Here is a 22,992-nt window from a genome sequence, read left to right as displayed (position 1 = left end):
GCGCCGTGACGTCGCCGGCGACCTTCGGCCGCGCGCACAGCATCCAGGCGACGAACATCTTCCTGCGCGACGGGGAGCGGTGGAAGCTCGCGCACCACCACGCGTCCGTCTCCGACGGCCTCGACGACTTCGACGACGACGACCTCGCGGACTACGTCGCCGAGTCCGTCGACGTCGCCGCGCGGCCGCGGACGGAGTAGGGCGTAAGAGGTACTCACATGTGTGCCCAGCGGGATTCCTTACCTCGAGAAGCCCGCGCGCTTGCCCGCGCGCCGGACCTGGAGCGCGACGAGCTGGCGGACCGCGCCGCCGGCGACGCGCGCGCCGAGCCACGCGAGCTTGGCGAGCGTCGCGACGCCGCGGAGGCCGCCCGCGAGCTGGGTGCGCAGGTGGTAGGCGACGAGGAAGCGCGCGACCTTGCGCTGCCACTTGCGCTGCCGCGCGGCGAGGCGCCGGCTCTGCGGCGACGTCGCGCGGGAGATCCGCGCGCCGCCCTTGGCCGACAGGCTCACGGGCCCGTCGGGGTTCGGCGGCGGTGGCTCGCGGTGCGCGGGCATGAGCTTGCGGTCGATGGCGCCGCAGAGCTCGAGCGCGGCCTTGCGGCGGATGACGCGGCCGGACGGGCCGACGAGCTTCGTCGCGAGGTCCGCCGCGTCGATATCCCGCATCGTCTTCCGCAGCGCCGCGCCGCCCGACGACCCGACGACGGCCGTCAGCGCCTCGCCGAGGTCCGCCTCCGGCTGGACGTCGGACGCGGCCTCGGAGGACCCGCCGCCGTCGTCCTGCACGAGGTCGAGGATCGCGTCCCACTTGACGCGGTTGTCGTCGCCCAGCAGGCTCCCCCGGAGCGTCGCGACGCCCTGGGGCGACGTCGGCGCCAGGGACCGCCGCAGGGCCCAGGGCAGCGACATCTCGTAGATGTTGAAGTCCGGGTCGACCTGCGCCGCGATGCCCTCCAAGGTGAGGAACGTGCGGATGAGCAGGAGGCAGTAGGGCGGCGTGAACATCTTCCAGCGCTTGCTCAGCTTGCCGTTGAGCACCTCGGCGAGCGCGCCGAAGCGCGACGACCCGCCCTCCGTCGCGGCCATTGCGCTCCGGAGCTCGTCCTCGAACTGGGCGAGGCCCTCGGCGTCCGCGACGTCGCGGTAGGGCACGCCCGGCGCCTCCCGGAACTCGAGGGGCGTCGTCAGGAACCCGACCTTCTGGAACACGAAGGCCAAAGTGGCGTAGTCCTCGGCGAGGCACGCGCGGATGCCCGTCGCGAACGACTCCATGATGTCGCCGTCGACGCGCGACATCAAACCAAAGTCGAGGAAGACGACCTTGCCGTCGTCCTGGAGCATGAGGTTGCCCTCGTGGGGGTCCGCGTGGACGAAGCCCGTCAGCACGAGGGACGCCGTGCAGGCCTCGACGGCGAGCTGCGTCATCAAAGCGCCGTCGCGGCGGCCGAGGCGCTCCATGTGGTCGCCTTTGATCCACCTGGGCAGGAAAAGAGAGATTCAACGTCGCTTCAATTTGAGTGTTCCGCGCGCGCGCGTTCCTTACAAGCATGCATGCTTCGAAACCGTTCCAAGAGATGATCGCTCGTCCAAAGGTCAGCCGAAACGAGTGGAAAACGGCCGAGATAGGAGCCTTTGAAGTTGGGAATTTCGCTCTCTTTTCCTGCCCTGGGATCCACTCCGTCGTGAGCACGCGCGACGTCGACAGCTCCGGCAGGAACGTGGGCACGTCCACGAAGCCCAGGAAGTCGAGCGACTGCTTGAACTCCGCGGCGTTGACGGCCTCGAGGTCGTAGTTGAGCTCGTCGAAGATGCCGTCGGCGACGGTGTCGACGACCTCGCCGATGTCGCCGTTGTCGAACGCCGCGCCGCGCTTCCAGGCCCACCACTTCTCCACGAGGGCCCAGACCACGGCGAAGCACGTGTAGTCCACGGCGACGGTGCGCAGCGCGTCGGGCCGCTGCACCTTGACCGCGACGTCCTGGCCGCCGTGCGTCGCGCCCCGGTAGACCTGCCCGAGCGACGCGACGGCCGCGGGCTCGCGCTCGAGGCTCGCGAGCCAGTGCGCGTCCGTCTTCCGGAAGGGCGCCGACGGGTCGGCGACGATGCCCGGCGCGAGGAGGCCCGGGTGCTCGAGGCCGAACTCGTCCGCCATGTACGCGAACGCGGCCTCGTTCGAGAACGCCGCGTTCCGCGTCTGCAGCGCCTTGAGCGCCTCGCAGGCCTCCTCGCCGACGAGGTCGGGCCGCTGGCTCAGCGTCTGGCCCACCTTGACGCTCACGGGGCCCAGCGACGCGATCGCGTCCCGCAGCATGCCGCCCCGCGTCCGCCGCTCGGGCGCCGTCGCCTCGTCGGCCTCCCAGGCGTCGCGCGTGCGCTTGAACGTCGACGCGACGACGCCGAGGCGCTTCGCGACGACGAGGGGGCGCTCGGCCATGAAGCCCAGGATCTTCTCCCGGTCGAACTCGCCGCGGAGCTGCTCGTAGGGCGCCAGCTTGTCAAAGTCGAACTCGCCGAGCTTGCCCGTGCGCGGCGCGACGGCCGGCGCCGGCGGCGTCACCGTCGGCTTCGGCTGCGTGACCACCGCGCGCGCGACGGCCGCGAGGGCCAGGGCGGCCCACCGCATGGCAGTCATCGACGATGGACGCCGCCTCAAGTGCTCTGATGCACTGAGCTAAGTGCTCCAGAGAGTCAAGTGAGGGTCAACGACGACCTTGAAGTGCTGATGTCTGCGCGCGGCTGAGACGTCGAAGCCTCGTCGAAGCTCCGCGCCGACTGCCGCGAGTCCTCGAGAAGGCAGCTACACGTCCCTGAGGTCCAAAAGAGGCAGTTACACGCCCTAGAGGTCCGAAGGCGACAAAAAACGAAAAAAGGGGGGAGGGGGCGGGGGCTCGCGGCGGGCGCCGCGTCTCGCGGCGCCGCGCCGCGGCGTGGCGCGCCGCGCTCAGAGCATGTCGCCGGCCGGGCCCGCCTTCTCGTCGCCCATCTCGGGCTTCTCGACGCGGGCCGCGATGGTCTCGCGCTTCCACTTGGCGCGGTAGAGCTGGTAGGCGACGACGAGGGACAGGAGGAGGCCGAGGACGACGATGGCGACGATGGCGAGGACGTTCGTCGACGCGGAGCCGACGTGGCCGTCGGAGAGCGAGGACACGGCGTCGGCCTCGGACTCCGGGTAGGTGATCGTGATCGTCGTCGCGTCGCGGCCCGTCTGCACGCGGCGGATGGAGCAGCCGGCGTCGCAGGCGTCGAAGCACCCGAAGTCGTCGCCGAGCGTGAGGCGGAAGGCGAGGAACTTCGTCTCCGTCTCGCCCGAAGCGACGTACTCGGCGTACTGCGCCTTGACGTCGTCCTTGGCGTCGCGGAGCCCGAGGCCGTGGAGGTCGACGAAGACGTCGTCGTACATCTTCGCGTCGTCCGTGACCAGGACGCTGAAGAAGGCGTCCTCGACGTGCGCGTAGGCCTCGGACATCTCGATGACGTAGACGAGCTCCATGACGGACCGCGTGCACGAGCTCGACGAGCCGCCGACGCCGATCGTCGACGTCGTCGACGACGACCGGACCCTCGTGCCCGTGCCGTAGCGGAAGTAGACGGAGTCGTACTCGACGTCGACGGCGACGGACGCCATCTCGACCTCGCCCGTCGTCGGCGCCGCCGTCTCCGCCGCCACGCACTCGAAGTAGGGCTCGCCGAGCCGCGCGGACTTCTGCGCGGCGTAGAGGGAGCTCGGAAACACGTGCATCTGCAGGCTCTCGACGACGCCCGGCTCCACGGTGGGGCCGACCTCCCAGCCGTCGTAGGCGACGACGACGGGCGCGGCCTGGTCGATGACGGCGCCGATGGCGTAGTTCTTCGCGCCCGGCGGCGACTGGATCACGAGATTCTCGCTGTGGCCGCTCGAGAAGATGTAGGCGTTCCAGAACATGATCTCGGCGCCGGACCAGCCGTGGCCGCTGCCCATGTTGCCCCGGTCCCAGGCGCGCATCTGGCCGCCGACGACGCGGTCGTAGAGCTGGCCCGTCGCGTAGCGCATGTGCCTGGGCAGCAAAGAGTGATTCAACATCGCTTCAACTTGAGTCCGCGCGCGCCGTTCCGGAAAAGGCGCCCACGCTTCGAGGCTGTTCCGAAAGATGATCGCTCGTCCAAAAATCAGCCAAAACGAGTGGAAAACGGCCGAGAAAGGAGCCTTTGAAGTTGGGAATTTCGCTCTCTTTTGCTGCCCTGGCATGTGCGGGCCGATGTCCTCGTACGCGTGCTCCGCCGTGCAGTCGACCCAGACGTTGGGCCCTAACACGACGCCGCCCGTCACGTAGTCGTGGCGCCCGCGGCGCGCGTAGTTGTTCGCCCAGAGCGTGAGCTGGCCCTCCAGGCTGAAGCTGTAGCGGCGGCCGCCCGTGATCACGGACACGGGGTCGTACGCGGACGACCGCTGCACCGTCGTGAACTTGGCCCAGGTGTTGGACTGGACGCAGGCGAAGACGAAGTGCCAGCAGGACACGTCGCTGACCCAGGAGTGCTCCACGTAGTCCATCTTGATGAAGATGTACGCGTGGTCCTCCTCGCCCTCCTCCTCCAAGGTGCCGCCCGCCTGGTCGTAGATCGACTTGATCGTGAAGTCGGCGAAGCCGATCTCGCTGAGGCGGCCGCCGTTGGTCCAGGTCTGGACGTAGAGGCTCGCCGCGCCGAGGGCCGCGTCCATGGGGTGCACGAGCGCGACGTCGAGCACGACGCCGTCGTCGAGCACCTCGACGACCTCGCGCTCCCAGGCCTCGAGGTAGCCGCTCGCGACCCAGTCGTAGCACAGGGGGTCGTCGCGGAAGTCGACGGACTCGCATTCCGGGATCGCGTCCATGCCGATGCTCGCGATCCACGCGTCCGTCGGCGCCCACTCGACGACGACGGAGTCGCCGACCGCGAAGCCGCTGGAGTCGCAGTGCACCGTCGTCGCGCCGAGCGGCGCGTAGGCGTCCGTGATGGCGACGCGGTTCGACTCCGAGGGCCGCGCCGACGAGCCGACGCCGGCCTCGAACGTGTTCTGGCCGTAGTTTTCGTGCGTCGCCCAGATCGTCGTCTCGTCCTCGCCCGCGCCCTTCAAAATGACGCCGCTGGCCATGACGGACACCGTGCCGCTCACGAAGAAGGTGCCCGGCGCGAGCATGACCGTGCCCCGGATGCCCGCCTCGTCGAGGTCCATCGCCGACACCGCGTCGACGGCCGCCTGGATCGCGGCCGTGTCGTCCGCGTCGCAGACGTAGCCGTAGCCCGCGTCGTCGTCGAAGGCCTCGATGCAGGCCTCGACCGTCGCGCTCGGGTTCACGGTGAAGGTCGCCGCCGTGTCCAGGGGCAGGTCCGCGCCGTAGTGGTAGCCCACGGTGGAAAAGTCGGGGATGACGTTGCCCGACTCGTCCGCGTTGTAGTCCAACGCCACGACGTCGCCGTCGCCGCAGGACGCCGTCAGGAGCGTCGACTGGTGGTCCTCCGTCACGAAGCCGTCGGCGCCGACCTTGTCGCCGCCGAACGTCGCCTTGAACGTCGAGTTCGTCGCGTCGCTGTAGATGCGGCGGATGCTGCAGCCGCCGTCGCAGGCCTCGGTGCACCCGAAGTCGTCGGGGAAGTTGATGCGGAAGGCCGCGTAGTGGACCGCCGTCGTGCCGAGCGCCGCCCACTCGTCGTAGAGGGACGACAGGTACGCGCCGACGTCCGCGGACGGGAACGGGCCCGTCACGCCGTCCAGCGCGAAGCCCGCGGCGAGGAGCGTCGCGTCCGGGTCCTCGCCCGTGGCGCCCGTGTACCAGTCGCTCTCGTTGACGACGGGCAGCTCGCGCAGGCCCAGGCCGTAGAGGTCCACCGCGTTCGACCGCTGGCTGCTGTCGTCGATGACGTCGAGCGTGAACGTGACGGCCTCCGCGGACGCGAGCGACGACGTCACGGGCACGAAGTAGACGGGCACGGCGTACTGGCGCGTGCAGGACCCGGCGCTCCCGCCGACGCCCAGCGTGATCTGGCCCGTCGACGACGGGCCGCCGAAGGAGAAGCCCGTGCCGTAGAGGAAGGAGACGTAGCCGGCCTCGGAAGGCAGGTTGTGGGTCGTGCCCTGCTGGTAGTACTCTTGCCACAGGGCCGGGTCGACCTCCGGCGAGGCGGCGTCGCCGACGCCCAGGAGCGCGAGGGCCAGCACGACGCGCATGGGTGGAAGCATGCTTCGTAGAGCTCCTTTTATAGATAATCGATTTCAAGTGCGTTGCTCGGGAGTTTCGGATCGGCGATGTTCAACGGCAACGTTGTGTCAACTTGGGCCGCTCCAGCATGCCTCCGTCGAGACTGTCGAGCTCGCATGTGGACTTGGCAGAGATGAGGTGTCTTGGCTCCGGCCGGCCTGGCTGATCTACATACAGACTTAGACTCGCGCGGCCCCCTACGAGTCCTACGCGTTCTTCTTGCGGCGGCACTTCTCCTTGCTCGAACAACGACGCGGGGCGGGGGGCGACGTAGGTGGTAGCCCTCTCGAAGCAATCGGTGACGCCTCCGTGGAGGGCCGAGCCGGTCGGTTGGCTCCGCAGTGGCGCCAGGCGAAGCGAGCCAACATCGCCATGGGACTGCCCCCCCTCCGGGGAGCACATCAACGCACAACCCCCCGTTACCCCCACGCGTCGGCCGGGAGGCAGCGGCAGAGCCCGCCGCTCCGGAGCGCGAAGTGGGAGTCGTGGGAGGCGACCTCCCAGATGCCGAAGAGGCCCTCGCGCGCGTCGTTGCCCGCCCAGAGGACGTAGGCGAAGTGGCCCACCGTCGACGTGCCGAACTCGTGGTAGTGGCAGGCGAAGGCGACCATGGACGCGTCGTGGCGCGCGCCGACGACGTCGAACTTGCCCCGCTCGTCCTGCCCCGCGCCCGACACGCGGCCCGTGGCGCCGTCGAGCGCGAGGGTGAGGTACGACGCGACCTTGAGCTCGCCGCTGTCCGACCGGTAGGCCCGGAGCTCCCAGGCCGCGACGGCCTCGAGCGTCCCCGCGAGCGCCGCGGCGTCGGCGCGCCGCCGCCGCACGGCGGCCGCGTCCGCGGGCGCCGCGACCGTCGGCGCGCCCTCCGGCACGGCGCACCAGTTGCAGAGCGCGCGCGCCGCGGCCTTGGACGCCGCGCCCTGGCAGGACTGGCTCGTCGCGTCCGCGACGACGCCGAGGTCGCCCGCGTCCGCGTCCTCGAGCGACACGCGGTAGAGGATCGCCTTCTGCGCGTCCGTGAGCGACGTGTGGAGCGCGACCTTGGCCGACGGCGACGTGAGGCACGACGTCAGCGCGCACCGGCCGCCGCAGCCCTCGAGCACGGCGCAGGCCTCGTCGCCGACGTCCGGGTGCGCGAGGCAGTTCGCGACGGCCGCGGCCGCGAGGCCGCCCAGCTGGCGCGACTCGCTGCCCGCGAGGCTCGCGAGCGCCGCGAGGCCCCCGCTCTTCACGACGGCCCGCGCGGCGTCCGTCGGCGAGTCGTCGATGGCCCGGAGCTCCGCGGCCGTGACGTCCACGAGGGCCTCGAGGAGCCCGTGGGCCTTGCGCCGGCCCTGCGAGCCGCCCGCGTTCGACGCGACGAGCGCCGCGTGCTCGACGAACGCCGCGGCCTTGAGGTTCAGGAACGAGATGTGGAGCACGGCCGCGCGCCGGTAGGGCCGGTCGTCCTCCTCGTCGTCGTCGTCGTCGTCGTCGGTCGGGAGCCCGATCCACCAGCAGCCCGCGAGGCGCCGCCGCTCGTACTCGCCGAGCCAGGGCAGGTCCGTCTCGAACCAGCGCCGCAGCTCCTGGCAGCACGCCGAAAGCACCACGATGGCCGGAACCGACATGTAGGTCGCGATGCGGGCGCCGAGCTCCTCGGGCAGCAGGTGCGGCCCGTTCGTCGTCCGCTCGCGCGGCGGCGCGGCGGCGGCCGCGGGCGCGGGCGCGGGCGCGTCGGCGGCGGCGACGTCGTCGAAGCGGCTGAGCTCGCTGTCGAGGCGCGAGATCGACGCGCGGGCGCGCGCGGACGAAATCTCGACGGATGCGAGCAGCTCCTGGCTCTTCACGAGCCACGCCGGCAGCATGCTCTGGCGCTTCTTGGCCGCCGCGTCGCGGCGCTCGGCCGCCGCATGATCATCAGCGACCGAGGTCATCCTGCGACGTTGGCCTTCTCGTCCTCCAGCAGGTGCGGCACGCCAATTGCTCCCCTAGAAGCCAGGCCGCCACCTCCCATCCTTCTCCAGACAGTCGTTTCCCAGCATGTTCGCTCCTCTAGAAGCCAGGCTGCCACCTCCCATCCTTCTCCCGGACGTCGTTTCCCAAGTTGCACATTCAATTAAACCTTACTCGCGCCGCTGCGTCTGGATGAGCTTCCACCGGTTCGCGTTGGAGTCGTCGAGCTGGACGCGCGACTCGCTGCCGTCGGAGTCCCATTTGACCATGTACCAGCCCGCCGCGGGCTCGTTGCCGCGGACGACGGTGCAGTCGAACCAGCCGTCGTCCTCGTGCCAGAAGAAGGACACGCGCTGGTTCGGCTTCAGGACCGGCGCCTTCGGCTCGACGGACCCGAACGCCGCGTCGAGGGCCGACTTGGCCGACAGCTCGCGCTCCGTTGCCGTCAGGAACGCCTCGAGGATCGGGAACCGGTCGGCCGCGGTCCGCGCGCAGAGGCACGCCGCGCTGTCCTCGCCGCTCAGCGCCGTCAGCGCGACGAGCGTGAAGGACGACCGCTCGAGCCGCTCCGCGTCCGTCCACGCGCCGAAGTTCTCCAGCGCGAGGTCCTGGAAGAGCGCGAGCTCCGACTCGAAGTCCTCGAGCCGCTCCCTCGCCTGCTCCGCGAAGACGCCCTTCGACTCCAGCTTCGACGACAGGCGCGCCGCGGACCGCGCGGCCTCGAAGCAGCGCCGCTCGAGCGCCGTCGTCGCCGCGTCGCCGGAGCCCGCGGCGTCGTCGACGAGCGGCCGGACCCGGGCCCGCGCAAAGGGGAACGTCGCGACCTCGCCGCCGACGACGACGCCGCGGCCCGCGCAGACCACGGTCACGAGGCGCGCGGCGGCGTCGTCCTCGCTCGCCGCGCCGTCGTCCGGCACCGGCGCCTCGACGCGCGCGACGAGGCAGACGACGCCGACCGCGCCGTCGAGCGAGTCGTCGCTCTCGCGGCGGACGACGTGGAAGAACTGCGGCGGCTCCACGGCGAGCGCGGCGTCGACGAGCCGCGCGTGCGCGGCGCTCGTGAACTGGTAGCTCGTCATGCTGTTGTCGAAGGGGACGGGGAACGGCAGCTCGTCCGTGCGCGGGTCGAAGACCGGGTAAATTGGCAACTCGTCGTCGCGCGGAATCTGCTCCGAAAAGCGGCGGCCGGTCTGGCGTGTGCGTGCGATCCGCGGCCGCTGCAGCGCGGTCGCGACGGCGATGCAGAGGACGCCGAGCATGCTTGGACGGCTCTTGTTGATTGACTCTGCCATCGCGTCACCTCACCACTTCATGTTGAAGCTGGCCTCCATGTTGAAGCCCGCATGCTTTCCTGGATCGCCCACGCGCCGGTTGGAGCGGTGGAGACCAGGCGCGTCGCGAGGGACGGGCACTAGCGACAGAAGCCATGCGATGGAAGCTCGAAAGGGACCGCGCGTTCGAGCGCGAGCACGGCCGCGGTGGCGGCGCGCGGTGGGTCTGGCAATCGAGCTGGCGCATCGCGACCCCCCTCCGCGACGAGTGGATAAGCACGCTCCCGCCGTCGCGGTTGTCAAAGTGGACGAAAGCGCCAAGTTTGAAGGCAAGATGATGAATCGTTGAGGCAGGCTGTGTTTAAACGATGGACGCCCCGTTCACGCTCGACCCGCGCGCCCTCTGCGAGCGCTACAACGCGCTCGCCGAGGAGGTGGGCGAGGAGCGCGAGTCCCTCACGCGGCGCCTCGGCGCGCTGCAGGCCATGAACGCCGAGGCCCACGAGCACCGGTTCCGCGCGCTGGAGCAGGCGAGCGAGCTGAGCAAGATGAACCGGGCCAAGGCGGACCTCGAGGAGCAGATGTCGAGCGGCAAGCTGAGCGTCGCGAGCCTGCTCAAGACCATCGAGCGCAAGGACGGCGAGCTCGCCGCGCAGGACGCGCGGATCCAGACGCTGCTCGCGTTCGTGCCCGAGCGCGACGTCGCGATGGTCTTCGACGGCGCGGCCCAGGGCCCCCGGACCGCGAACCTCGGCGGCGACGACCTCGACGCCGTCGCCGCGGGCGCCAAGTCGCCGCGCCACTGCGACCGCCCCGCGATCGTCGCGCGGTTCCCCCGGCGGTCCGCGGGCGGCGGCGCCGAGTTCGGGGACCTCGACCTGCGGAGGCACGGCGCCGCGGACCGCGGCGAGGAGCCCCGGCCGCCCCTCGGCCGCGGTCCCGCGCCGACGCGGCGCGGCGAGGGCGCCCGGCGCGCGGACGCGCCGCCGCCGCCGCCGGGCGGCGGCGAGCCGTGGCGCGGCGCGGTCGCCGCCGCGGACGACGACGACGACGCGCGGCGCGCGGCGGCGGCGCGCCACGCGTCGCAGGTCGACGCCTTCCGGGCCCGCGAGGCCGCGCTCATCCGCGAGCTCCAGCGCCGCGACGACCTGTTGCACGCGGCGACGCGCGACGTCGTCGAGGCCAAGCGCGAGGCGCTCGACGCGCGCGTGCGCCTGGGCCGCGGCGAGGCCGAGCTCGCGGCGGCCCACGCGCGCGTCAGCGACGCCTGCGTCGCCCTCCGGGCCCGCTACGAGGCCGAGGCGCGCGCCGCGCGCGCGGCGCTCGCGCGCGAGGTCGAGGCCGCGACCGTCGTCGAGGCGCGCGCGCGCAAGGCCGCCGAGGGCCGCGCGGACGCCGCCGAGGCCGCCCTCCGGAGCCAGACCTCGGCGCACAGCGGCGCGCTCCGCAAGGCCCGGGGCGACGTCGCCTACCTCAAGAAGACCGCGCGCGACCTCCAGCGGCGCCGCAAGCTCGAGCTCGAGGGCTACGGCCGCGACGTCGCGGAGCTCCGCCGGCGCCTCGACGCCGTGCACCGGTCCGGCGCCCTCAAGAGCCGGGAGAACGTCGCCCGCGTCCGCGAGGACCGCGAGAAGGCCGCGTCGACCTACGACCCGGCCAAGTTCGCGTGACTCGCGCGCTAATGCCAGTCCACAATCAGACCGCCTTAGAAGTCCCCGTCGGAGAAGCCCGAGGACTCGGAGTCCCCCTCGTCGTCGGAGTCGCCGCCGCCCGAGATGGCGCGGCGGAGCATGGACCGGCGGCGGTTCGCGGCCGTCGCCGCGTCGAACTCGTCGTCGGAGTCGGCGGCCGCGAGCGTGCGGATCGCGCCCGCGCGCTTGAGCGAGTGGCGGATGCCCGCGAGGAAGGTCTGCTCCTCGGAGCCGCGCTTGGCGGCGCGCGGCGCGCGGCGCCGCGCGGGCCGGCGGCCGCCCGCGAGCGCCGCGCGGACGTCGTCGGCCTCGCGCTTGAAGTCGTCGAGGAACGCGGCGACGTCGCCGAAGAAGGCCTCGGCCGGCACCTTGGCCGGGTCCTCGCCGAAGCCGCGGAGGAGCAGCGCGCAGGCCGACGACGTCGCCGCGAGCTTGTCCTGGAGCGCGTCGACGGCGCGCCGCGCCGCGTCGGCCGTGGCCCGCGCGCGCGCCTCGGCCGTCGTCTCGCCGTCGTCGAGGAGCGCGTCGGCCTCGCGCGCGGCCGCGGCCGCGTCGGCCTCGAGCGCGGCCACGTCCGCCCGCAGGTCCGACAGGGGCGTCGCCAGCGCCGCGGCGCGCGCCGTCGCGAGCTCGGCCTCGAGCGCCTCGCCGACGTCGACGTGCTTCGCGACGAAGCGGAGCAGGTTCCCCGGCGCCGCGTCGCCGAGGTCCGCCATGGGCGCCGTCTTCGCGTTCTTGAGCTTCCGCAGCGACGACACGCGCAGCGCCTGCTTCCAGCCCCGCGGCGTGCCGTCGTTGGCGAAGTTGTTGACCGCGAGGACGAACTCGAGGACCGCGCGCCACGCGGGCGAGCGCTTGACCTCGTCCGCGGCGTCGCGGAGCGTGTCCAGCGCCGCGTCCAACGCGTCGACGCGGCCGTCGAGGCGCGACGCGAGCCGCAGGCAGTGGACCTTGGCCGGCGCGCGCGCGACGGCGCCGAGCACCGCCGCGTACGTTCGACTCGCCGCGTCGAGCTTCGACCGGTCCGCGCCCTCGACGAGAAACGGCCGCATGGCCGCGGTCATGGCCGCGACGGTCTCGTCGGACTCGAAGAGCCCGTGGAGCACGTCGGCCTTGTCCGCGAGCGCCGCGGCGTCGAGGTGCTTGAGCGCCGCCGCGACCGCCTCCGGCTCGACCTTGAGCGACCCGTGGAGGATGTTCAGCTCGAGGCCCCGCCGCGGCCCCAGCACCTCGGCGACGACGCTCCGCTTCTTCGTGCCCGCCGCGGCCTGCTTCGCCGCGGCCGCCTCCTTGGCCGAGGGCGCCTTTTCGGCCTTGGCGTCGCCGTAGACGCGCTCCAAATCGTCGAGCGCGGCGCCGTCGAGCCATTTCGGGTGCTTGCCGCGGCGCTTCCGCGCGTCCTCGGCCCAGAAGCCGACGGCGTCGTCGTCGATGAAGTCCCACCAGAGGTTCCTCAGCTTGGCGCGCGGCGCGCGCGCGCAGCCCAGCGGCGTCTCGAAGCGCCGCTTCATCGACGCCGTCGCCGGGTCCGCCTTGGGCGCGGCCTTGGCCGCTTTGGGCGCGCCGAAGAGGCCCGCGGGGTCGAGGCCGTCGGCCCGCATCTTCGCCTCGACGGCGCCGCGGGGCACGTGCATCCTGAGCATGGACCGGTACTTCTCGTACTTGAGCGCGTCCGGGTCGAGGCCCTCGGCGCGCATCTTCGCCTCGACGGCGCCCTGGGGCACGTGCATCTTCAGCATCTTGTGGAACTTCTCCAGCGCCGGGTCCGCCGGCGGGACGCCGTCGACGTCGCCGGACACCGCCGCCTCCGCGCGCGCGGCGCCGACGACCTCGATCGCGCGCATCGACGCCTGCGACAACAATCCCGGCCGCGGCCGCGGCGCCGCGGCCGCCGCGGCCTCGCGCGCCTGCTTGAGCCGCTGCTCCTTGATGTAGGCCTCCGCCTCCTCGTTCTTCCGCTTCTCGTCGAGCTTGGCCAGGCGCCGCTCCTCGGCCTCGGCCTCGAGCTCCGCCCTGGTCTTCTTGTCCGCGACGCGGCCGTAGACGAGGTTCGGCGTGTATTTCGCCAGGCACGCGGCGGTGACGTCGACGCGCGCGACGGGCGCCTTCGCCGCCTCGTCGTCGTCCGACGAGTCGTCGTCGGAGACGACGGCCCGGGCGTCGCCCTCGGGCAGCAGGCGCACGAGGCCCGCGAAGTCGTCGCCGACGGACGCGAGGAGCGCCTCGGCCTTCTCGGTGCCGACGAGCAGCGCGCGGCGCTTCGCGCGCTCCGCGAGCAGCTCGACGCGCTCGCCGTTGCCCGCGGGCAGCGCGTAGACGTCGTCGGCGTCGTCGAGGCAGCGGCTCTCCCAGACGTCGAGGAAGCGCTCGAGCTGGCCCGCGAGGACCGCGCGCGCGCCGGCGTCGTCGCGCGCCGCCGCCGTCTCCTCGAGGAGCGCGTCGCGCGCGCCGCAGAGCGCCGGCGCCGACGCCGCGGGGTCCGTCGGCGCGCACGTCTCCGCCTTGGCCAGGTCCTCCGGCGCCGCCTCGAGCACGCCGTTGGCCGCGCGGAAGAGCAGCGCGTGTTTCCACAACGCGTCCGCCCGATCCGAGCCGTCCGCGACGAGCGCGGAGCAGAGGCTCAGCGCGCTCAGGCGGACGTCGTCGAGCTCCGCGCCGTCGAGGAGGTGGAGCAGGGACCCGTAGCGCGGCACGTCGTCGAAGCCCGGCGCGTCGGGCTTCTCCGGCAAATCGGCGAAGCCGAGGCCCGGCCCGCCCCACGTCGCGCCGCGGTCGACCCGGAGCAGGACGCCGTCGACGGCGTCGCGCGCCGCGCCCCGGCTCAGGTAGAGCGCCGCCATGATCTCCAGGGCCGCCGACGTGAAGAGGGGCACGCGCGACGTCGCGCTCAGGTAGAGGAACGCCTCCAGACTCTTCCGCTCGACCTTCTTCCGGAGCACCGCGCGGAGCACGCCGGGCAGCGCCAGCAGCATGCGCACGCAGTTGCCCGCTAATAACAGGTCGACGGCGTCGGCCATGGACAGGTGCGGCCGCTTCACGACGTGCTCCACGGTCTTGGCCAGGTGGCGCAGCAAGCCGTCGCGCGCCAAGATCGCCGTCGCGTTCGCGCGCTTCGCCTCGAGGCTCAGGCGCCGGAGCTCGCCGGGCACCGCGGCGAGCTCGCGCGACGTGTAGCCCCGGTCCTCGAGGCGCCGGTCGCGGATCTTGCCCGCGACGCCCGCGAGCGCGACGGCCCAGCGGCGCCGCGCGCGGCCCCGCCGCCGCCGGACGTCGCGCGCGACCGCCTCCAGCGTCCGGCGCCACTTCCGGACCTTGGACGCGTCCCGGCGGAAGCGCCGCGGGTCCACGACGACGGTCCTCGCCACGAGCTGCACGGCCTTGGCCTGGGCCGCGTAGGTCGCGTGCTTGCCCCTGGCCGCCGTGCCGAGCAAATAGTCGAAGCGGTCGGCCCACTCGTCGCGCGCCTCGTCGTCGTTGCAGTCAAAGGCGACGTCGAGCTTGCGCTCGCTCCGGTCGTCGAAGATGCGGCAGTTCGCCAGGAGCAGCGCGCAGGCGCGGTCGCCGTAGCGCTTCTTCGACGCGCGCGTGTCCGGGCCGTAGACGAGCTCGACCTGGTCGCCGCCGTCCGTCTCGAGGAGCAGCGCGCCGTCGTTCTCCGTCGCCGTCGCGCCGTCCCAGACCGACGCGCGGCCGAGCTTGCGGCGCACGAGCCGCTTGAGGGACCGCCGGCGGAAGAGGCGCCGGAAGCGGTCGTCGCCGATGCGCTCGCAGACCATGACGCGCGTCGGCGGCAGCGCGCGGCGCCCTAGGACGGCGTCGTCGTCGAGCTCGACGTCGCTGTCCGCGTCGTCGAGCGCCGCGAGGCCCGCGTCGCCGGACCGCGCGCTTTTCGCCGCCTCGGCCCGGGCGCCGTGGCGCCGGGACAAGAGGCCGAGCGCCGCCGCGAGCGGGACGAGCACGGCGACGAACGCGAGACCGACGGCCGCGTACGAGCTCACCTCCCCCAGGGAGTCGGCGACCTGGTCGACGCCGTAGGACGCGCCGAGCACGAGGCCCATGAAGGCCTCCTCGATGACCATCTCCTGGACGTCGTCGTGCATGAGCGAGAAGGCCGCCCACGACGCGATCGTCGACCGGTACGCCGCGGACGGCCGCCACTCGAGGCCCGCGCGGAGCTGCGCGACGTACGCCGGCGCCCAGCGCGGGCTCAGGGCCCGGTAGGCCCGGTTGTAGGCCGCGTGGTGCGGGTCCACCGTCGACGGGTTGCCGAGGTCGCCCGCGTTCTGCGCGACGCGCCAGACGACGGTCTCGACCTCCGTCGGCGCCCCGGCCTCGAAGCGGGCGACGTCGAGCGACCGCGACTTCACCGCGCGGACCACGCGGTGCCCGGCCGTCGCCGCCCACGCGCCGCAGCGCCGGAGCCGCGTCGGCTCCGGCGCCTCGGCCGCGCGCCGCCGCCGGTTCGACCGCGCGAGCGGGTCGACGAAGTCGTCGTCGTCGTCCGAGCCGTCGTCGCGCGTCGCCCACGCCTTCTCGGCGACGCGCAGCACCGTGGGCACGGGCAGCCCGACGTCCTCGAAGGCCGCGAGGTGCTGCGCGGAGATGAGCTCCGACGCCGTCGACGGCGCGGCGTTGCGGTACGGCAGGCGCAGGCGCACGGGGTCGCGGTAGTGCTCCATCTTGTCGCCGATGAGCATGGGCACGGAGCAGTGGCACACGGCGATGCGCGCGGGCTCGAAGATCACCAAGATGAGCCCGAGCGTCAGCATCGTGTCGGCCCACCACTCGCGCTGCACCGCCTCGTCCCTACCCAGGCCGAAGACGAGCAGGAAGTAGGCCGTCGCGGCGAGCACGAGGACCATGAGGACGAGGAGGGCGACCTTGACGTAGCCGCTCACGGGCGGCTCGCGGAAGTCGTAGCCCTCCTCGGCCCAGGTGCCGCGCGTGTTCAGCGCCTGCCGTAAAACCCGCCGCTCGTCGTCGTTGAGGTTCTCGTAGCGGCAGAAGTGGTAGATGAGGAGGCACTTCGTCGCCGGGTCCTCGACCTGCTGCAGGTCGCGGTCGAAGGCGATCGCCTCCTTGATCGCGTGGCTCAGGACCCGGTACGCCGTCGACGCGAAGACGTACTCCCAGCCCGCGGAGCCCGTCGACGAGATGCCCCAGAGCAGCTCGAGGCGGTGCTTGAGGAACCCGAGGTTCGACGCGAGCGCGCGCCGCTCGGTGACGGACATGCCCGGGTGGCGGCCCGTCTTCAGGTCCAGCAGCGCGTCGTTGAGCTCGACGCGCTGCCGCACGACGGCGCGCATCGTGCCCGGTAACGCCCGGAGCACCTGGCGCTCGAACCGGGACACGTCGGCGTTGTCCAGGGCCGCCCGGAAGTCGAAGGTCTCGTGCGCCGACGCCCGCGCGCCGCGCTTGAGCTTCGCCGTCGTCTGGGTCCGCGACCGCGCGCGCGTCGCGCGGTCGTCGCCGCGCCGCAGCACGCGGTGGAGCGCGGCGAAGAGCGGGCCGTCGTCGCGCGCGCACGCGTCGTCGAAGAGCACCTCGTCGTCGTCGCGGCCGCCCGCGTCGGGCCGCCACGCCCAGACGTGGTCGCGCGCGAGGTAGCGCCGCGTCGCGAACGCGGCGAGCTTCAGCGCCGGCAGGCACACGGCGATGGACAGCGCGACCATCGTGATGCGCACGAGGTTGTCGTAGGCGCCGGAGCCCGGCTGCTTCAGGCGGCACCGCGGGTCCACGAAGGCGTCCCAGATGCAGATCTTCGTGTCGCGGAACACGGGCGACCGCAGGTCCTCGCACGACGCCGCGTCGCCGAGGTCCTCGAGCGACTCGCAGACGCCCGCGGGGAAGACGAGCTCGTAGGTCACGGCCTCGGCGAAGAGGATGACGACGACGTCGAAGAGCGCCAGGAACGCGCGCGTCAGCCGCGAGAAGCGCGGGTCGTAGTAGAAGACGACGCTGAGGACGCAGTGGTACTGCTTGATCTTGTCCCAGACCAGCGACCCCGGCGTGTGGACCTTGGCCATGAAGTTGGGCATGGACGCTTCCAACAAGCCGTCGTGGACCTCGAGGGGGATGGACGACAGGCTCACCTTCTCGCTGACCCCGCGGCTCCCGCGGAACTTGGCCTTGGAGTCGACGAACGCGTCCAGCGCCTTCCGCGTCGCGTCCGCGCGGCAGCGCCGGTCCTTGTCCCAGCCCCAGACGCCGAGGAGCACGGTCGCGCCCACGAGCGCCGCCAGCGTATACAGCAAAAGCGTCGTCCGCGTCCACACGGCGTCCGTGAGGCCCTCGGCGAAGAGCTCCGCGTAGTAGGACGTGAACACGGCGTTCGTCGTCGACGCGACGGCCGTGGACCCGTCGTAGGCGGCCCAGAGCGCGACCTGCTCCGGCGAGCACTCGCAGACCGTGGCGCCGGCGGACGACGTCGCGGCGCAGACCGCGACCCAGGCCCCCGCGGCGACGTCGTACTCCGCGCAGCCCGGCTCGATCTGTCGGACGCACGTCGCCTCGTAGACCGTCCCCTCGTTGTCCGGGCCGCAGGGCACGGTGACGTCGTCGCCGCCGCCGTCGCACGCGACGACGATATCCTCGCCCGCGCAGGTCACGTTGACGGCGTAGAGCGTCTCGCTGAGGCCCGCGGGGCCGTCGACGTCGTCGTCGAACGAGAGCGTCGCGCCGCCGCCGCCGGACGAGAAGCCGCCCCGCCGGAGCCGCCGGCGGCCGTCCGGCGAGTCCGTCGCGAAGCCGAAGCTCAGGGTCCTCGACCGCACGTCGACGATGATGGTCGTCGACCTGTCGCCGTCCCTCGAGCGGGTCGCCGTCGAGGGCGCGTACGCGCCCGCGGCGTCGACGACGTACGCGAAGACCTCGAGCCACTCGCCGTCGCCCAGGTCCGTCGACGCCGGCAGCGCGAGCGCGCCCGCGCTCGCGTTCACCAGGGCGCCCGGCGCCGTGGCCGGCGAGAGCTTGGAGCAGCGCACGTCGATGACGTCGTTCGCCGCGCCCGACGGCCGCTCGTCCGCGGCCGCGTTGTTGAGGAGCGCCTCGCAGACCGAGCTCAGCGCCGCGGCGACGTCGTCGAGCGACGACGACGCCTGGAGCCGCCGGCCGTCGCCGCTCCGCGGCGGCGGCGCCGCGGCGACGGCGGCCGCGAGCGCGTCGGCGACGTCCTTCGCGAAGGCCTCGTCGTCGACGCCGCGCGCCGCGGCGTCCGCGGCGAGCGCGCGCGCGGACTCGAGGACGCCCGCAGACGCCGCCTCGTCGAGCGCCGCCGTGGAGGCGATGGCCGCGAGGCTCGACGCCTGCATGCGCGTCGCCGCGTCCGACGGCGGCTGGAGCGCCGCGACGGCGTCGCGGTGGCCCAGGAGCGACGCCGCGTAGGCCGTGCGCTCGGCCCACGCGGCGTCGTCGTAGGCGCAGGTCGGCCCGTGGAAGCCGGCGTCGCACGCGCAACTCGCCGCGCCGGACGCGGCCTCGACGCGGTCGCCGCGGCCGCCGCAGGCGCCGCCGAGCGGCGCGGCCCCGGCCTCGACGGCGCCGCTGTAGGCGACGAGCGCCGCGTAGGCCTCCTCGACCTCGCCGCTCGCGACGGTCGCGTCGAGGTCCGCGTCGGACGACGCCCGGAGCGCCGCGACGGTCGCGCCGGCCTCCGCGACGGCCGCCGTCGTCGCCGCGGTCGCGGCCGCGCCGTGCGCGTCGGCGACGGTCGTCGCGAGGGCGACGGCGGGGCCCGGGGGCAGCAGCAGGTCGCGCGCGCGTCCGTCCGCGAGGCCCTCGGCGAGGAGGCGGCTGGCCGTCGAGAACGCGTAGACGAGGGGCAGGTCCGCGTCGGTCCAGCCGCCGGCCTCGAGCGCGAAGCGCGTCGTCGCGGCCTCGCCGGTCGCCGGCGTCACGGCGAGGCGGCCGCCGTGGGGCGGGCGGTTCGCGACGACGGCGATGGACGCCGCCGCGGCGTTGCCCGCGTGGGGCCCGCCGTCGATCGTCGCCGTCAGCGTGAAGACGTACGTCGCGCCCGCCGCGAGCGGCCGCAGCGGGTCGCCGACGACGAGCGTCGCGTCCGCGGAGCCGCCGTCGAGCGACGCGGCGACGACGGAGCTCGGCGCCGCGTAGGGCGCGAGCGTCCAGACGTAGGACACCGTCGCGCCGTCGACGCCGTCGACGCGCGCGGCCAGACGGTTCTTCCGCGCGGGCGCGAGCGGGCCCTCGAAGTCGTCGATGGCGACGACGGGCGCGACGTCCGCGGCGACGGTGACGACCTGGACCGCGGCGTCGCTCGCGCGGCCGTCCTTCTCGACGACGACGGACAGGCGGTAGACGCCCGGCGCCGTCGGCAGCGCGACGACGGGCGACGACGCGTCCGCGAGCGGCACGGCCGCGCCCGTGTCGTCCGCGCAGGTCCAGGAAAAGGCCAGGTCGTCGGCGGCGCGGTCCCCGGGCGCGACGTCCGGGTCGTAGGACCCGGCCGCGTCCGCGACGTCGCCCGCGGAGGCCGTGCGCGCCGTCCCGCCGGCGAGGCGCGCCACCGGCCGCGCGCGGCCCACGGTCACCGTCGCCGCGGCCTCGTTCGTCGCGGTCCCGCGCGTCGCCGTCACGGCGAGGTCGAGGCGCGACCCGGGCCGCAGCGCGTAGGGCTCGAGGACGAAGTCGCGCGCGTTCGCGGAGACGTCCACGGGGAACGGCAGCGCCGCGCCGGCCTCGTCGACGTAGGCGACGACGCGCCACGCGCTTGTGACGGCGCCCGCGCCGCCGGCCGCGTCGCCGCAGCCCGACGCCGCGGCCTCGCTCCGCGCGTGGAGCCCGTCCGCCGCGAGGACGCGGACGTCGTCGCCGCCGGCGACGGCGACGGACGGCCGCGGCGACGCCGCGACGGCGAAGGCGAGCGCCTTCGGCGGCGCCGCGGCGCCGAGGAAGTTCTCGAGGGCGACGGTCACGGTGACCGTCTCGCCGACGACGGCCTCGAGGTCCGCGGGAGAGAAGGCCAGCGTCGCCGAGCCCGCGGCCGCGGCCGCGCGCGCGCCGAGCGCGGCCGCGTCGACGGTCCAGGCGACGGACGCCCAGGCGCGGCCGCCGTGGCCCGTCGACGCGGAGACGTCGAGCGTCAGGCCCTCGCAGGCGACGACCGTGGACGCCGCGGGCGTGAGCACCGCGCGGGGCGCGACGGCGGCGACGGGGCCGGCGATCGTCGCGGCCGAGCGGCCGTTGGAGGGGCTGCAGGACGCCGCGCCGGCGCCCTGGACCGCGCCGGCGCGCAGCGCGACGCTGTCGCCCGCGCGGACCGTCGCGCCGGGCCCGAGCGTCGCCGCGAGGCGCGTCGCCGACTCCCAGGCGCACGTCGCGTCGCCGGAGCCGGCGAGCTCGAGCGCGTCGTCGCAGGGCCAGCGGGCGCCGTCGACGGCGACCGCGGCCGGGCCGTTCAGGGCCACGACGACGACGCCGCCGCTCGCGTCGAAGCGCGCTCCCTCCACTCCGGGGGCCGCGACGTCGGCCGCGGCCGCGTCGCACGGCGTCGGCGCGGCCGTCGGGGCCTTCGGCGCCGCCGTCCGCGCGGCCGCGTCCGGCGGCGACGGCGCGAGCGTCGCGGCGACCGCGGGCTCCCCCTCGCCGGGGCCCGTCGGCGGCGCCGAGCGCGCGGCGGACGGCGCGGCGGTCTGGGGCGCGAGCGTCGGCGAGCCCGGCGCCGCCGTGGGCGCGAGCGTCGGCCGCGGCGTCGGGAACTCCGTCGGCTTCGCGGTCGGCGGCGCCGTCGGATTCGGGCTCGGCTTCGGCGACGGCGGCTCCGTCGGGAGCTCCGTCGGCTTGTGCGTCGGATCGTGCGACGGCTTCGCCGACGGCCACGGCGTGACGGGCGCCGCCGTCGGATTCCCCGGCAGCACGGTCGGTCCGGGCGTCGGCCCGGGCGTGGGCGCGTCGGAGGGCTTGAACGTCGGCGCGGGCGTCACGGGCGCGAGCGTCGGCTCGCCCGGCTTCACGCTGGGAGCAGGGGTCGAGACCGAGGGCGCGGGCGTCGGAGTGACCGAGGGCGCGGGCGTCGGAGTGACCGAGGGCGCGGGCGTCGGAGTGACCGAGGGCGCGGGCGTCGGCTCGCCCGGCTTCACGCTGGGAGCAGGGGTCGAGACCGAGGGCGCTGGCGTCGGAGTGACCGAGGGCGCGGGCGTTGGCTTGACCGAGGGCGCGGGCGTCGGAGGGACCGAGGGCGCGGGCGTCGGAGGGACCGAGGGCGCGGGTGTCGGCTCGCCCGGCTTCACGCTGGGAGCCGGGGTCGAGACCGAGGGCGCGGGCGTCGGAGTGACCGAGGGCGCCGGCGTCGGAGTGACCGAGGGCGCGGGCGGAGTGACCGAGGGCGCGGTCGTCGGCTCGCCCGGCTTCTCGCTCGGCGAAACCGTCGGCGCGGCCGTCGGCGACGCGTTCGTCCAGGCGCAGTACTGCGCAATGTTGTACATGTCGTCACACAACTCTTCCTGGCCCTGGCGCGGATGGTCCACGCTGTAGCATTCGCCATAGTTCCAGCACATGGTCTCGCCGGCTTCGAACGGCCCGTACCCGTCGTGGCAGGCGTCCGCGACGTCCTCGCACGACGGCATCGACGTCAGCGCCCACGCGCACCGTTCGCCGGCGCAATCGCCGCCGGTCGCCTGGTCAGTGGCAAGTTCGCACGTGCCACTGTAGTGGCAGACGATGTCGCCGACTTTGAAGAGGACGTAGACGGACTTGCAGATTGACGCCTCGCACGGCGGCATCGCGGCACCTTCATTGTAGTCGCGCTGGACGTCTTGTTCGCTCAGCGCGGAATCATAGAGGCGGAGCTCGTCGATGTAGCCGTGGAAGTGCGAATGGACGCAGTCGTCCTCGGAGGCGAGCCGCCGGCTGAAACCTTGGTCGCCCCCGCCTCCGCCGCAGTCGCCCGGTTCGAGCACGCGGCCGACGGAGATCGCCGAGGGCCTGGTGTTGAACTGGGGCAGGTCCCGGAAGGTCTTTACCTTGGCGCCGTCGACGCTGAGCGCGAGCTCCCCGACGCCCGGGTCCGAGAGGATCGCGCAGTAGTGGTGCCACTCGTCGTTGAACTTGACCGGCACCGCCAGCTCCAAGTCCGAGACCTCGAACTTAAGCTGGCTGGTGCCAAAGTGCGCGCCAAAGTAGGTGTCGTCGCGGTCGTCGCGGAAGTAGACCTCAAAGCTTTTCAGGTCCTCGTGGACGCCGAGCTGGAAGACGACGTGCATCTCGCCCGTTTCGGCGGCGGTCTTCTTGGCCCAGAAGCAGACGCTCCGCGCCTTCCGGCAGCAGAAGGGGCCGTCGGCCTCGAAAACCTTCAGGCCCTCCGTCTTGTACGTAAGGCCGCCTTCGCCGAACTTGAAGACGTCGGACGACCATGGGTACCTGCGGGCGCGGCCGTCGGCGCGGGGGGCTTTTCGAAAGGGGGGCGCCGGCGGCGCGCGAGTCGGAATCATCGACGCGCACGGGCGCGGGGTCGGGTCGCGCGCGGATCACCTACGTCGCGCGATCGCTCGGCGGCGCGCGGCGCGCGAGGGCCCTTACGTTGTCTTCGGGGATGTTCCCCGTCCGATCGGCCTCCGTGCGGGGCGCGCCGCTGAGAATCCTGAACGCGGGTGGCTTGGCCGCCCTCGCCCCTGCGGCGCAGAGGAGGAGCAAGGCGACGACGGCCGCGGGGCGGCGGGCGGCGCCGGGGCGGCGTGCCAGGCGCATGTCGGAGACGTGTCGTTCGGGTTTCGCGCGCGCGAGTGTTTGATCTCGTGTGAGCGGCGTGTGGAACGGCGCAGAATCTCTCAGATCACGCAAGCCATCAGAGGGGAAAGCGCCGGGCGCTCCGCGCGCGCGGGGCGCGAGCACGCCTCCGGACGCCTAGGCCTACGCCTCTCCC

At 73.4% G+C, this 22,992-nt stretch overlaps 2 protein-coding genes across 2 annotated transcripts; both read right to left on the bottom strand.

The window, feature by feature from the left end:
• Nucleotides 1–833: 833 nt before the first annotated feature.
• On the bottom strand, nucleotides 834–2,625 carry AURANDRAFT_32640 (hypothetical protein; the record flags this gene model as incomplete). Its single annotated transcript, XM_009042644.1, has 4 exons — nucleotides 834–1,092; nucleotides 1,195–1,406; nucleotides 1,618–2,043; nucleotides 2,104–2,625. Coding segments are annotated over 4 exons (1,419 nt in total), but the record flags the coding sequence as incomplete, so codon positions are not given.
• Nucleotides 2,626–11,113: 8,488 nt separating this feature from the next.
• AURANDRAFT_72536 (hypothetical protein) lies at nucleotides 11,114–22,817 on the bottom strand (the record flags this gene model as incomplete). Its single annotated transcript, XM_009042643.1, has 3 exons — nucleotides 11,114–21,086; nucleotides 21,771–22,490; nucleotides 22,606–22,817. The coding sequence occupies 3 exons, from the start codon at nucleotides 22,815–22,817 to the stop codon at nucleotides 11,129–11,131; spliced, it is 10,890 nt and encodes a 3,629-aa protein (XP_009040891.1).
• Between the last annotated feature and the right edge of the window lie 175 nt (nucleotides 22,818–22,992).

Source organism: Aureococcus anophagefferens (genome assembly GCF_000186865.1).
Source record: "Aureococcus anophagefferens unplaced genomic scaffold AURANscaffold_35, whole genome shotgun sequence".
Taxonomy (NCBI): Eukaryota; class Pelagophyceae; order Pelagomonadales; family Pelagomonadaceae; genus Aureococcus; species Aureococcus anophagefferens.
This window is presented reverse-complemented; position numbering and strand designations above follow the sequence as displayed.